The sequence below is a fragment of the Argentina anserina genome, chromosome 1, assembly GCF_933775445.1.
Source record: "Argentina anserina chromosome 1, drPotAnse1.1, whole genome shotgun sequence".
Classification (NCBI taxonomy): Eukaryota; Viridiplantae; Streptophyta; class Magnoliopsida; order Rosales; family Rosaceae; genus Argentina; species Argentina anserina.
The window spans coordinates 7,679,473-7,694,907 of record NC_065872.1 but is presented as its reverse complement, the minus strand read 5'-3'; the positions used below and the strand labels follow the sequence as shown (position 1 = coordinate 7,694,907).

Below are 15,435 nucleotides of genomic sequence, written 5' to 3'. Positions count from 1 at the left end.
TAAGCTACTATATTCTATGTGTTCCATCCTGCAGCTAGCTATAAACTAATTCACAGCTGATCAAACCGGGTATAAGAATCAAATATCACATTTAGGACAGTTTCCGTTTGAAAATAAGGAGTATAAGTACATTAAATTTCATATCGACAAGGTCTTAATTCCCACCAATCAGAGTTGATTGGTGTTGAAATATGTAATCATGTTTCCATTTTCGGTAAGCTGTGAGCATCAATATGTAATCATGTTTCAACATTCGGTGAGCTGTGAGCATCAATATGTAATCATGTTTCAACATTTAATCATGTTTCAACATTCGGTGAGCTGTGAGGTGGTATCTGCTCCACAACTGCGCGTGTGTTGTCTCCCTCCATCATATATACTGCATAAGTGTTCTTGTATATCTGTATACTCCAATATGTATATCAAAAGCATATTTCTTTTTCTCTGCATAAATACTTGTATCTTCTCACCATTTGTGTCATCAAGAAATCAAGAGAAAATCTCAAAACCTCCATGTTCTTCTTGTTCATTATTTCTTCATGGTATCAGAGCAGGTAGACTAGTCTCATGTCTCTTATTCCTGCTTTGTTGTCATTAAATTTGTAATCTTTGATTCAGTGTTTCAATGGCTGAATCTGATGCTACATCTAGGAAAGAATCTTCCATTTCCGCTGCCTTACCTTCTGATGTTGACTGTAATATCAACCAACGATTAACTTCAAAGCAACTCAATGAGTTCAATTATCTTCCATGGGCACGAGCTGTGGTACTCATTCTCGGTGGAAAAATCTCGTCTTGGTTACATCAATGGTACTATTCATGTGCATGAGCCACTGTCTGAGGGATATGATGTGTGATTGTGCAGAGATCGCCAAGTCATGTCTTGGCTTGTCAACTTGATGGTTCCTGAGCTTGGAGAGATCTACAACTACTCTGAATCTGCCTTTCACATGTGGAAAAACTTGAAGGAGATGTATGGAGATCAAAACAATGCTACAAGGATCTTTCAGCTAAAGAAGGAGATTTCAGAAGTTCTACAAGAGGGAAACTCATTCACTAAGCATCTTGGTATTCTGACCAATATGTGGAATGAACAAAAGAACCTCTACATGCCTCACACCACTGATGTTGCAACCTTGACGAAGCGCGCTGAGGAAGAAAATATTTTTCATCTTCTTGCTAGCTTGAGTCCTGAGTATGAGGACATGAAGAGCATTATTCTGATGAATGCAGATCTACCATGTTTTAGAAGTGTGTGTGTGTGTGTGTGTAACTATTGGATGTGAGGAAATAAGAAGAAAGTCATGAATGTTAAAGTCAAGAACAATATCTCTGAAGCTAGAGCATACAAGGCCTCTTTCGTACCTATTGTGACCAATGGTGCTAAAGGGAAGTTATGTGATCATTGTGAGTCTTCCACTCATAATGTTGACACATGTTGGATTCTCCATCCTGAACTCAAGGTCAAATTTAAGAAGGAAAGAGAGAAGAAGAATAAGGGCCACTTCAACAACAATTACAAGGCTAATGTATCTGTTGCAGTTCTTATTCTTCTCATTCACATGTGATACTTCCTGATTTCACTGCAAATCTTGCAATTCTCATCAATGAGTTTGTTGCCTTCTTGCACAGAAACAGTTGAATGAAGGAGGCACCTCTTCTTCAGCCAACAATCATACTGCCATGTTGGGAAAGTTTTCAGCTTTTTTAGCTGAGTCTGATCATGTTAAGGCTGTAGATGTTCTAGGTATCCTTAATGTCTTTTCTACAACTTTAGACATTTCTAGCACGCAAGATTATTGGATAATTGATTCAGGAGCCACAAATCACATGACTAATCATGTTCTTAACCTTACTAATTTTGAAAAATTATCTGCAAGTGTTTCTGTAGCTAATGGGAAAGATGTTACTGTATGTAGGAAAGGGAAGTTAAAATTTTGTCTTATGATGCTGATGCATTATATGTTCCTTCTTTTCCTTTTGAAATTACTCTCAGTTGGTCAAATCATCACCTTGCTAAAATATTTTGTTATATTCACACCTAAGAAGGTGTTCTTTCAAGACATAGCCACCAAGAAAATGATTGGTGAGGGATTTTTTAGAAATTGACTCTATTATGTTTCGATAGAATCCACTGCTTCAAAGGCTTTTCACACCAGTTCAAAATCAACACAACACCTGCATTTATGGCATATAAGACTGGCTCATCCTTCTAAGAAGATTTTATCTATCTTATTTCCCTCAGTTTGTAACAATGACACAGTGTCTTGTGATGTTTGTCATTTCTCTAAGTTTACTAGACTTCCATTCCCTTTATCTATTTCTAGGGTCAGTTATCCATTTGAAATCATTAACTCAGACATTTGGAGACTTGTTGTGAAATCTTTTGATGGTTTCAAATACTTTATAACTTTTGTTGATGATTTTACAAGGATAACATGAATTTATGTTTTGAAACGCAAGAGCGAATTGTTTGAAATGTTCAAAGACTTTCACAGTATTGTTTCTAATCAGTATTCCAGTAAAATTGTCACTTTGAGGTCAAATAATGGAAGTGAGTATATGTCCAACAAAATGAAACCATTCTTAAGTTCTCAAGGCATTCTGCATCAAACTAGATGTGTTGATACTCCTCAACAAAATGGAGTAGTTGAAAGAAAAAATCGTGATATTCTTGAGAAAACTAGAGCTATTATATTTTAGATGAATATTCCAAAAGAATTTTGATCACAAGCAGTTCCTACTGCTACCTATTTGATCAACAGACTGCCTAATCGAGTTATGGAGTTCAAATCACCTTTGGAGAAGCTGAGGGAGTGAAGATTGACATTTCTCATCTGAGAACATTTGGATGTGTATGTTTTGTTCACATTCAAGCTATTCACATAGACAAACTTGATCCAAGAGCTGCCAAATGTGTGTTCTTAGGTTGTTATTCTACTCATAAAGGTTACAAATGCTTCAATCCAGCTACAAGGAAGGTTATTGTGTAAAGGGATGTAAAGTTTGAAGAATCCACTCCCTTCTATACAAGTAAAATTTTGTGAGAGAGTGAGGGAGTAATTTATGGTGATTTAAATCCCCTTCTAAATTTCTTGGCAAATGAGAATGTCAATGATGATAGTGTTGCAGATGTGACAAATATAGCTCAGCCTCAATCTAATCATAATTATTATGTTAACAATGATGATTAATCTAGTGAATTTGGTAATGTTGATCCTCAAAATGTTGCATATGAACCTCAGGTGAACAATGGTGGAGTTGATCATGTTGAGAATCATCCAATTGTTCTTAGAAGAAATCCTAGTCGGGCTAGGGTTAAGCGTGCAAAATTCAAAGACTATGTGATGATGTCGTCCAAGCACTCCATTGACAACTCTTTCACTCACAAAAAGGTTTTCACCCTCTCATATTTCTTTCTTGAGTTGCCTTGACTGTATTGATGATCATCATACTTATGAAGAAGTAAGTAAGCACAAAGATTGGCAAGATTCTATGATAGATGAACTGCAAGCTCTGCATGATAATCATACCCGAGAAATTTTCAACCTTCCTCAAGGAAAAAAGGTTGTGGGATGCAGGCAGATTTTCAAAACTAAGTTTCACTCTGATGAGAGAATAGAGAGGAAGAAAGCTCGACTTGTTGCTCGAGGATTCACTCAGACCTATGGCGTTGACTACAAGGAGACTTTTGCTTATGTAGCCAAAATAAACAATGTAAGAGTGTTACTGTCAATTGCAGTGAATCATTCATGGCAACTACATCAGATGGATGTAAAAAATGTTTTTTTACAAGGTGATTTGGAAGAAGTCTATATGCGCCTACCTCCTGGTCATGCACAAGCTAATAACTCTGATTTGGTTTGCAAGCTAAAAAAATCCATTTATGGCTTAAAACAATCTCCTAGGGCTTGGTATACCAAGCTCAACTCAGTATTAGAAGCCACTAGATTTCGCAGTAGCAATACAGACTCTTCATTATTTGTGAGAAATGGTAAGTCTGGGAGACTAGTGGTTCTCATCTATGTTGACGATTTAATCATCACTGGTGATTGCTCGGATGAAATTACTGTTTTGAAGTGTGCTTTGCATAAGAAGTTTGCAATCAAGGATCTAGGGAGGCTGAAATATTTCTTAGGTATAGAAATGACCTCTTCTCATAAAAGTCTTTCCTTAAACCAGAGAAAGTATATTGTTGACTTGTTGAAGGATGCTGAGATGTTGGATTGCAAACCAGCAAATTCTCTTTTTTCAAATAAGTTCAAACTTGATGATGATGCTAATACTGTTCTTGATAATATCAGTTATTAAAGGTTAGTGGGAAAATTAATCTATCTCACTATTACCAAACCTGATATTTCTTATAGTGTTAGCATTGTTAGCCAATTCATGCATGCTCCTATTGTTGCTCATTTAAACACAATGAAGCATATTCTGAGATATCTGAAATGACCTATTGGTAGAGACATTCTTTTTCAGTAACATGGAAATATGGGTGTAGTTGGTTATGTTGATACAGATTGAGCTGGAAATGTTCTTGATATAAAAAGTACTATAGGTTATTGTGTGTTTGTTGGTGGAAACCTGGTTTCTTGGAAAAGCAAGAAACAAACTGTTGTAGCTCGTTCAAGTGTTGAGGCTGAGTATAGAGCCCTGGCTCCAGCCTCTTGTGAGTTGGTATGGATCAAAGGCCTTATTCATGATCTTAGTTTTTCCTCCGATCAACCTATATCCTCAATTGTGACAATCAGGCTGCTATGCACATAGCATCAAATCATGTGTTTCATGAAAGGACAAAATACATTGAAGTTGATTGTCACTATATGCGCACTCAAGTTCAAATTAAAGTTATTGAAACAAGGTATATTCGAATTCATGATCAACTTGTTGATATCTTCACCAAGTCATTGTCCTCTCAATATTTTTTGTTTCTTCTATCCAAGCTTGGCTCCATCAATCTCCTGGATCCAGCTTGAGGGAGGCTGTTGAAATATATAATCATGTTTCCCCTTTTGGTGAGCTGTGGGCATCAATATGTAATCATGTTTCAACATTCGGTGAGCTGCTTTCGGTGAGCTGTGAGCATTAATATGTAATCATGTTTCAACATTTGGTGACCTGTGATCATCTTACTTTCCCTTTCGGTGGTTAGTCTGTAAATGGAAATCTGAGCTGTGAGGTGGTATCTACTCCACAGTTGCGCGTGTGTTGCATCCCTCCATCATATCTACTGTATACTCCATTATGTATATCAAAAGCATATTTCTTTTTCTTTGCATAAATATTTGTATCTTCTCACCATTTGTGTCATCAAGAAATCAAGAGAAAATCTCAAAACCTTCATGCTCTTTTTGTTCATTATTTCTTCAATTGGTATATAATGTCGATTGGTTTGGCAAAGAGAAAGACGGTGACCGTTCTGAGCATTGATGGAGGTTGCATTAGAGGTATAATTCCCAGCACCATCCTTGGCTTTCTTGAATCTAAACTTCAGGTAGACTACTTGATTCTCAATCTTTCATGTATATGCAATTATGCATGTATGTTTTCTTATTACCATGATCTAATTTGGTATAATGTAGGATTTGGCTGGAGCAAACTGTAAACTAAAAAGACATTTGTTATGCCCTTTATACAGATAATCAGAGTTGCAGAAACATACTATTGACATCCATTGATGTTGCCATTACTTGCTACGAATAGTCGAGAATGAATCAAGGTTGTTGTCTTATGCAGAAAAATCAAACTTAAGTTCTGAATTTACAGAATAAATTTCTTGTAAAATCGTGGTGATAGCAGGGACCCCAAGCATTCATACTAGTTCTAGTTATAAGGATGTCTCACATAAAGACTATTCCTCATAGAATTAGAAATGTAATAGATATTTCTAATGCATTACATATTTGGACATTCTTGTTGTCCTAACAATGAATTCCTAATTTAATAGTAAATACACTTTTGTATTGAATATCTAGGAAGATAGTTTTCCTGATCCATGTTGTAATTGGCTCGGCATTGGATGATTCCTAGTTACTCTAGGATAACTATGTGATTGTCCAGTTTTAGTCTTACACAAATGCAAGAATTGCATATTATTTTGACATAATCGCCGGAACTAGCACCGGTGGGTTGGTCACCACCATGCTTACAGCTCCCAACAAGTACAATCGACCCATGTATGCAGCAAAGGAGATCAACAACTTTTATTTTGAACACAGTCTACAGATTTTTCCTCAAAAAAGGTCAGTTGATCTTCTACAGCATGTGAGCAACTGTTGTAATGCTTTGGCATCACACATTCACATGTAATAGTACGTAGCCCTTCTTCATATATAATGCCATAAGGTATTGCAACAAATTTGTTTGGAAAAAAAATGCTTTGAACAATTGAAGCAGTGCCATAACAAGTAATGTACAACTTTAGGGAGCATAGCAGTACTAAATTTGCATGATCTGAAACCTGTACAGACGAAGAAACTTCTTCACATCAATGACTGATGCAATGAAGCAGGGGCCAAAATATGATGGGAAGCACCTGCGCTCAATGACAATAGGGGCTTCTTGGTGACCTCTCTCTCAGGGAGACTTTAACCAATGTGGTCATTCCAACTTTTGATATTAAACACCTTCAGCCTGTGGTTTTCACAACAATAGATGTAAGACATTCCACTTCATATATATACGACTTGGGATTTATTGCTGATACATGTACTGATATGTAGCTAACTTGGCAGATATGCGTGTTAATATGTTAGAACTGAAATTTATGGTAGTACAGGCAAAAGAAACTCCATTGAAGAACGCAAAGCTTTCAGATGTCTGCATCAGTACCTCTGCAGCTCCATCTTATCTCCCTCCACACTATTGGAGAATTTCTGGGTAAAAATGAATTGTGGAGATGGAACAAATCAAACAAACGTGTCTTTTGGGAACGAAAGGACACGACTTCTGGGTTTCAACTAAAGTGAATGAAGTTTTGTTACTGATTCGTCATACCCTTTCAAAACATCACCAATCCTCTATATAAGGATGACAAACCCAAGCTGATGGTGAATCAATTTTCTCCTCTCTTCTTTTCTCAATATTTATGAGAAACACAAAGTAGAATTTTCCAGGGATTCAATTGAAATGCTTCGATTGAATTCGATAGTTGTATCCTGAAAGACAGACGTCCAAAGAACTACAAGCACAAGTGTAGGGGCGAATTTCTGTTTTAGGAGATTGCAACAAGCAAGCCTCTATCAAAATCAACAAGTCAGTTTCTTTGTTTTCAATCTTTTTTATTTCAGTTTAATTGAAATTGATATTACTGTATTCATAGAATTGAAATTGTGTTCTTCAAATTTATTTTATAGTTGTAATATTACTGTATTTATAGAATTGGAATTGGGTTCTTAAAACTCAATTTACTGCTCTAATTAGAAGTATAAATCAAAGGCTATTTTATACAACATCTGGTGTTGATTAAGTTGATTCCATTACTTACTGAACCTGTGTTCTAACACACACTACTTCGAAGTCAATGAAGATCAGGGAAATATCCGCACGTTTGACATTGTTGACGGTGGAGTTGTATGTAGCTTTGTACACGCCACCATTCTAACATGTTATGCTGTCAATGAATGATCATGATCGAATTCATGATGGATCATTGTTTTTATTTTTGGTACTAGATTAATGGCTTGATGCATTTTTTTCAGTATTTCACCATATTGCTGCAACTAAATAACTAATGGGCGTATTCCATGAATGATAGACAATGATGGCCATAAGTCACATAAATAGGGAGATGTTGAAGAATAACTCAGAACCGATGGATGCAACTCGTTTACAAGTGCTGTCGTTGGCCACCGGTTGTGCCAAGTTTGCAGAGAAGTACAGTGCAGTCCAGACATCAAACTGGGGTTTGGTGCATTGGATGTTTGATAATGGGACTGGGAGCACACCTCTGCTGGACATATTTGGGGATGCAAGTTCTGATATGGTTGACTTTCATGTCTCCACTCTCTTCCAGTCCCTCAATGTCAAGCACGATTACCTACGAATTCAGGTACCTAAAATCACGTGAGAAAGAATGAATCAATGGTGCCTAGTCTTGCGTACGTTCTCAAATAGTTTAAATAAAAAGACTTACCAATTGGTTCTGTAGTGAATCTGAGAAATTTTCTAATATATGGAAGTGGGAAATTGTCAGTCTCACCCATTTATGTTGTCATTTTGATTAGTTTCATGATTTTCATCAAACCACTTGTGAGTTCACTTAAGCTTACATAATACAGTGTCCATATATATCAACATGATCACATAAGATATCAGGTTGTCTGAGATCTTGTATATATGTGGCTGCTAGCATGAGGCTAATAGTTTCATGTTCTGAAAAATATAGGATGACACATTGAGCGGTGACGTATCATCAGTGGATATAGCAACCGAGACGAATCTGAAACGGTTTGCTGAAGAAGCCAGTCTGTAGAGTAAATTTGGATACAGGGAGGTATGAGAAATGTGAGGGAGAAGCCACCTATGAAGAAGCACTAGTTCAATTCGCCAGACAGCTCTCTGAGTGAAGGAAGCTCGGATAGACCAGTTCAAAAGCAATACATACCTCTATTGATTCATTTCAATCCCAAGTCTTGTTTAGTTACACTTCTAAAGTGTTATGTTCAAAAACATTGTAGATCTTAGTTGGACAAGATCTCGGTTCAAATTCCTTTCCCCGAATCATAGAGCAAAACTCACTACCATATAAGTGAGACAAGGACTTCATAGAATATAAGACAGACAACTAGGAGATGCCAATTTTCAGCACATCATTTCATGTACTACTAAGAACACATACAGTGACTGGCTCGTCAACAACAAAGCACAATATGGACTATTGTCCGCCATAGTTGGGATTGGTTGGAATTCTCACCAAACAAAAACGATATCAACTAAAATGCAGCACAAGCCAACACCCTAGCTAAAGAAAAAATTATCCAGTGGCTTCACTATAATTAGAGAATCAGTGAAGAGGAAAGGCAGAACTTCCCAAAGCTTCACTGATGCAAAGAAAAGAATTGCATGGAGTCATCATATGATGAGTCCAGATCACCCCACCTGAAATACAAACCGAGCAAGTGGGATGAAAGCCAAGACAACCCAGTTGGGTCTAAGATGGCCGAACTGATAAAAACCAAAGAGGAGCTGAAGAAAGCAAGAGAGAGCACCATGCAGCTATGGCTAGACTCCAAGCCTCTCATCGATGAGCTTGAAAGGCTGAAGTCCGGCCTTGCAAGTGCTGAAAACCGGTCTGCCACGCCGAATACTAAGATGTCCGAGGTAAAAGCACAGCTGGATGCAACCCTGGAGTCCATCAAGGTCAAAAAGGATGAAGAACTTAGAGCGAGGAACATGATTGATGTAACAAATCAGGCTTTGGATCAAACACGTCGAGAGATTGTAAGCATCAACTTGGAGACAGAAGAAGAACAGAAAGCAAAAGGAAGAATGATGCGAGGCATGCGGATGAGGAGACAGACTCTACGAACGTTGCATCTTACACTACGAGCTGTACGAATCGAAAAGGATGCTGTTGCCGCATCAGCAGCAGAAGCACTGCAGTACATGAACTATTCAGAAATGGATCATTCTACAGTCACCATCAGCCACCAAGACTACCCTGGCTTGATGAAAAGAGCTCAAGATGAAAATTCTCTTTCGGATTGGCGTCTATTGGTATGTGCAGAACAGAAAATTACAGCTGAGGCAAGCCGTGACAAAGCTTCTGCAAAACTAGATGAACTGTACTCTCAGTTGAAATTAAGAGCAGGGGAGATCAAAGAAGCAGAAGAACAAGATGAATATTATGGCGGTGGACAGACCCCGAGAACTGAGAATGAAGGCCAAATAACCACCGTGGAGAAGCAAAGAAAAGTATATCCGAAGCCAACTCCAAGACATCCAAGACAACAGCGGAGAATTAGACGTGAGAACTATATGAAGCTGTCAGCAAATGTGAAACCATCTTATTTGCAACAACTAAAGCAGTTCCTTGGAGGTGTTTGCCTTATTCCCAGAAGGTAAGGAGCTGTTCAGACAATCTCATTCGAATTCTGAAAGTAGAAATCCAGTTCCGAACAGGAATAAAGTGCGACTGCGTAGTGGTGAATGCCCCTTGGAACAAAATTGAAGGGCTAGCATCATGATTTTCTCTCTCAAGTATATTGGGATTGTTCCTAGAAAACAGAACAGAGTCCTGCGAAAATGTCAAATGTTTCCAACAAAATCAATCTTATACTACTCAATCCAAAACAGTGAAAAAGTGCTTAGCCAGGCTAATGAATAATGATCAAGTACTATTGCACCATATCCATAACCAAGGATTGTAAATGCCCACACGTACTTAATTAGTGCCTCATGTTAGCTCATATGTAACCCTGTAGGGGAAAGAGTTACCAGTTTTGTTACATGGACTACAATATGGACTCTTCATCAAAAGGTAATTTGAACACAACCAAAGATTCAAAATAACAAAGAAAGCATATACGAAAGGGAGCAGATGCCATTTACTAGTGCTCCAACATTTGTTGTATGCGGACAACAAAATGTCCACAGTAAGCTCAAATCACTCTGAAACACTTCAGAGGAATGATCTGACAGGAAGACTATTTCCTTTTTCTGGAAAAATGAACGTTTACAACTTAAAACATCACCAAAATCATGGGTATCAGCACTGCAGCATTTCATCATCGCTACTTGAGCCTCTGAATAAGAAGTTTGAGAGGCTTCACCCAGTCTGGCATGTTCTAGCAGCTTGAACTACAGCTCAAGACAATCAACACACGCATAAAGACCAAATAGGAACAACTTGAGGCACTAATCATTAATGAAATTAATCACATTGTGGATTGTAGGGCATATGAATAACAAAAAGTCCTGTCTGAGGAGATTCTACGAACCCCATGACTTATCCTTCGGAGGGAATAAGAATTGGAAAGGAAGCACAGCAGAACATCCCATTCAGAAATAGGAGCACTACCCTACCTCAGCAGACAAAACTGAACTTTCCATGAGGAAGCCAAAACTACCATAGACAAAATGCATTCTCAGAGAAAATCAAGAGTAAAGGAAATTATAGAAAAAATTTTAATGGATATGAACTCGGTTAAGAACAAGGAAAGAGTGAACACCAGATCCTAGAACTGCGGAGGAAGGACAAGTGAACACCAGACAAAATATGCTAACTATAGTTCAGAAAAAAAGACAAAAGCTAGGCTAAGTATATCAAGAAGCTGGCGACAAAAATGAGACTATGTTTGTCAACAAATAAGATTAATCCCGATATATAGAATACTGTTTAGATAATTCTATATAAATTCAGAAAGTAGAAATTATGATTTGAACTGCATTTAAGTGCTACAGTCTAGTCTAACAAAACGTCAATCTACTTGGACAAAATTTGATTGAAGCTCGAGTATTACTGATCTTTTCCTTTCAAGTCTTCTGACTGTTTCCTTGCACTTCCTACAAAGCCGGCAACGAAACAAACTCCATTAAAGGTCAAAAACATATGTCAACAAATAGTATAACATACTGCATTATATCACAATCTTAACTATAAAGACCAGAGTACGATCAGACTCAGAGTTTGTTAGCTATAATAAGAAAAAAGATATTTTAAGTGAATACCCCCGACTTACAATAAAGAATCGCTTACAAAAGTCCGGCCATAGATAATCTAATTACCGAACACAAATATTGATACCTGCTATTTTATAGTGCTGATAAACACTGCAGAAAGAACTAGTTGACTATGTAAAGCAAGTGCAAAAGGACTCAAAGTCCATTCATCCATGCATGATACTTGTGCAAATGGTCAGCCCCAGAGTTTCGATAGTTTCATATCATTACTGATGGAAATTAGACATAAGAAGAAAAAAACAACCTCACCTAGTGACTGCTATCATTGGTTGAACATTCTAGAGTAGGCTTTCTTTTCTCTATCACTCCTATCAGCAACCTGTAAAAGAACGCTCAGCCTTCAAATCTCCCACAGGGGGTAATAACTACTGTCAGCAGAGTAGATCTAAAACACGTGAAGCTCCCTCACCTTCTTTTTAGCAATCTGAAGCTCTTTCTTAATTCCCCCTGCAACAAGGACTATGATGAGAGGATAATCGATCACTGCAATCTTGTAATTAAATATAAATGCATATGAGTTTTATAAATTAAAACTATTCAATAAAAAAAAAAGCTGGCAACCTAAATGCCCATCAGACTGATCAGAGGTCCCCAAAATCACTTCGAGCATACATTGGTCTGATTCTGGGAAACTTGCACTACTTAACTTAGCTAACTTGAAAAGAAATATATAAAGAATTTGAAGGGATTACATAAGATTCCTAAATTCTTGGGGTAACTTCTTCAAAAAAATTCTTTAAACCGAGGTGGGATCATGTAAAATATCTACACTACTGACCATCATTTGGTTCCAATTCCAGTGCCTTCTTGAAGCTTTCAACAGCAGAGTCAATGTCATTTAGTGCCATATATGTCTGCATCCAGCACAATGCTAAAAGCGTTAGGTTTTAAAGAACTAAGCGAGCATTGTTAAGTCAATTGAAGATTATTTTACCTGGCCTTGGCGAAACATAGCCTTCACATTGTCCTCCCAATCACGCAATGCAAAGTCTGTGTCCAACAATGCTCCTTCTAGGTCTCCTAATTTCAATCTACAAGCCTAAAAACAAAAATTCATGTGTATCAAGTGGAAAAAGGGCTATGTGTCTACTGTAAGCTTCTGAAAAATATCATATTAATATTCAGCAAGCATTAACGGCTTAAAAGAAGCTGAGGAATTCTTCTAAAAAAAAAACTGAGGAATAATCATATTTAAGTTGGCCACCCATCATACCCTAGACTTCTACACCTTGTATGCCATAAGGGTGACTTCAAAGGTTGACAATAATGTCATCATTTGATTTACTAGTGTTATGATAGACCATGCAACAAAATCAGGTGGATCACCAGAAGTCATCTCATTCGGACCACCAGGAATCATGCCATTCATCTATAACATGCAGTTCCCATGACACGGAAGAAGGTGGAATATGCGGTCCAAGATTCGAGAGATATACAATGTTGCCTGAAGCAAACTTGAAGGAATTGGAAAACACAGATTACCGAAAGAAGGCAACAAAGACAAACTTATATTGCTCATCCATAAACAGAACAGGTGAAGAGGGCAGAGAAACTCACAAGAAAAAGCATAACAGAAATAGCTTAAGTTTAACAGATAAACATAACAATCAACTAAATGAACACAATTCAGATGTAAATGCATATCAGCACTATTTCCATCACATGCTTGACTAATCCTATCGGTTTACTTGTCCAAAGCACACTTATTTAAGCTTCAAGAAGGTATCTTACAGAGCTATTAGTTAATATCTGGGACTTTGTCTGCCTCAAAGAGGAGCTGTTGTCTGTACAGTAACAAACACAAAGTCATCAGATAGCAAAAATAACTAATTAACTGACACTCTCAATGAATATAAATAAAAACAAATGGCTCACTCTCATTGATATCCTCCAGCTCCCAGCACACATCCAGGTACCTCAAAGCCTTGCGATACTTCCTAAGCGCCATCTTATAGTCCTGCTTCTGTAATAACAACAACCAAAACAATGTCAGTACCATACAACTGAATGTCATCCCACCAAACTCAACAAATGAGAGCATAGACCTTAAACTGCTCATTTCCAAGCGCCTTAATCGCATTCACCGCCACAACCCACCACGAAACCTCGTCATGCTTCTCATCGAGATCAACCGGCCAATCCGGATACACATCCCCATCCTTGAAGAAATTACACACCCCGTCGTCATCCCCCTCTTCCAGCTCCCCACAATCCGCAATCAGAACCTCCTGAGTGGGCGCATGCTCCCCATCATCTTTAGTAGTGACATGCTCAATCGACCTGGCCACTCCCATTCCCTTCACCACTCTCCCAAACACCACATGCTTCCCATCCAAGTGCGGAGTCCTGGTAGTCGTGATGAGGAACTGCGAGCCGTTACTGTCCGGCCCGGTGTTCGCCATCGACACCGTCCCCTTCCTCTCGTGCTTCAACTCAAAGCTCTCATCCTCGAAATTCCGCCCGTAAACCGACTCCCCGCCGCTCCCGTCAATGTCGCCGCCTTGGATCATAAACGCCTTGATAACGCGGTGGAATCCAACACCCTGGGAAACATTGGAATGAAATTAGTGATAAAAGGTGCAAAATTTGTTTTTTTTTTAATTATAAATTAAATTGGGGGACGGCGTGATTTTCGGACCTTGTAATGGAGAGGGAGGCCGGTGGTTGGGGAAATGCCCTTCTCACCGGTGCAGAGGGCGCGGAAATTCTCCGCGGTTTTCGGGACGACGTCATTGTAGAGCTCGATGACGATTCTTCCTTCGAGCTCGCCTCCTATGGCGATGTCCAGGTAGCAACGAGGTCTCACCATTTTTTAGAAGACTGAGAATGAAAGAGAGAGAGAGAGAGAGAGAGAGAGAGAGAGAGAGAGAGAGAGAGAGAGAGACTCTGAGTTGGAAAAAAACCCTAATCCCGCTTAGGTGAACATTTGAACTGGGTCACTGAGGTAGCTGGGGGTTTTTGACCCGAGTGAGAGACTCGGAGCCGGGTAAGAGGGTGGGTCGGGTTTCGGGTGGGGCGTGACGAGTGTCGCTTTCTGGTTGCGAAAGGCGCGCAGTGTGGTTAGTGTTGGGGGGGATGGGTTCGGGTGCGGCGCGGGTGTACGGAATGGGGGGAGGACGCTGATTCCTAGGCGACGGTGGAGTTTAGTTGTGGCCAGGTGGCAGAGAGAGGAGGGGGAGATGTCGGTCGGGTCGGGTCGGGTTTTGGACCAGGAGAGAGCTTGGAACAGAAGAGGGACTATTTCTGCATGCGTTTAGATGATTCAGTCTGCAAAAATATATTTGGTGGCCCAGCTTTAAATAAGGTCGTTCAAGATGATATATCTTAATGGTTGAAGAATTCTTGTCCCTTTTAAATCTTTATCGTTGAAGAAAAAATATTATTGGTGTGCATTTGTTAAAGTAAATAACGAAATGAGTTAATGACATTTATAGTCAAATCACCATTATGTAGCATTAATTACCATTATAATTACTATTTATTTATATTGTAATTCTGACTCCTATATAAATGGGAGTATCAATTAAATGAGTAGATCATTTCATTTTCCCTACAACATTCATTTTGTTTTTGGTAAATTCATTTGTATAAAATTAAGGACCAAGTTTAAGATTGTTACATTAAAAGAGATCGAACTCCTAACCTAGGAGAATCTAAATTTAATTGTCAACTTTAGTCCAAGAACGAAATTTAGTTCGATAATTTAACAGTCTCCTCAATAGAAATTTAGTTTGTACCACAATTGTCTTATTC

At 38.4% G+C, this 15,435-nt stretch overlaps 1 protein-coding gene and 1 pseudogene across 1 annotated transcript; one reads left to right on the top strand and one right to left on the bottom strand.

Annotated features, from left to right (window-relative positions):
* Positions 1-5,376: 5,376 nt before the first annotated feature.
* Positions 5,377-8,570, top strand: LOC126787926 (patatin-like protein 2; annotated as a pseudogene).
* Positions 8,571-11,239: 2,669 nt separating this feature from the next.
* On the bottom strand, positions 11,240-14,539 carry LOC126805130 (peptidyl-prolyl cis-trans isomerase CYP40-like). Its single transcript, XM_050532237.1, has 9 exons — positions 14,321-14,539; positions 13,728-14,225; positions 13,558-13,645; positions 13,414-13,466; positions 12,617-12,721; positions 12,461-12,536; positions 12,092-12,129; positions 11,932-12,001; positions 11,240-11,505 (listed from the first exon to the last, which is right to left on the bottom strand). The coding sequence occupies exons 1-8, from the start codon at positions 14,489-14,491 to the stop codon at positions 11,945-11,947; spliced, it is 1,086 nt and encodes a 361-aa protein (XP_050388194.1). The 5' UTR covers positions 14,492-14,539; the 3' UTR covers positions 11,240-11,505; positions 11,932-11,944.
* Between the last annotated feature and the right edge of the window lie 896 nt (positions 14,540-15,435).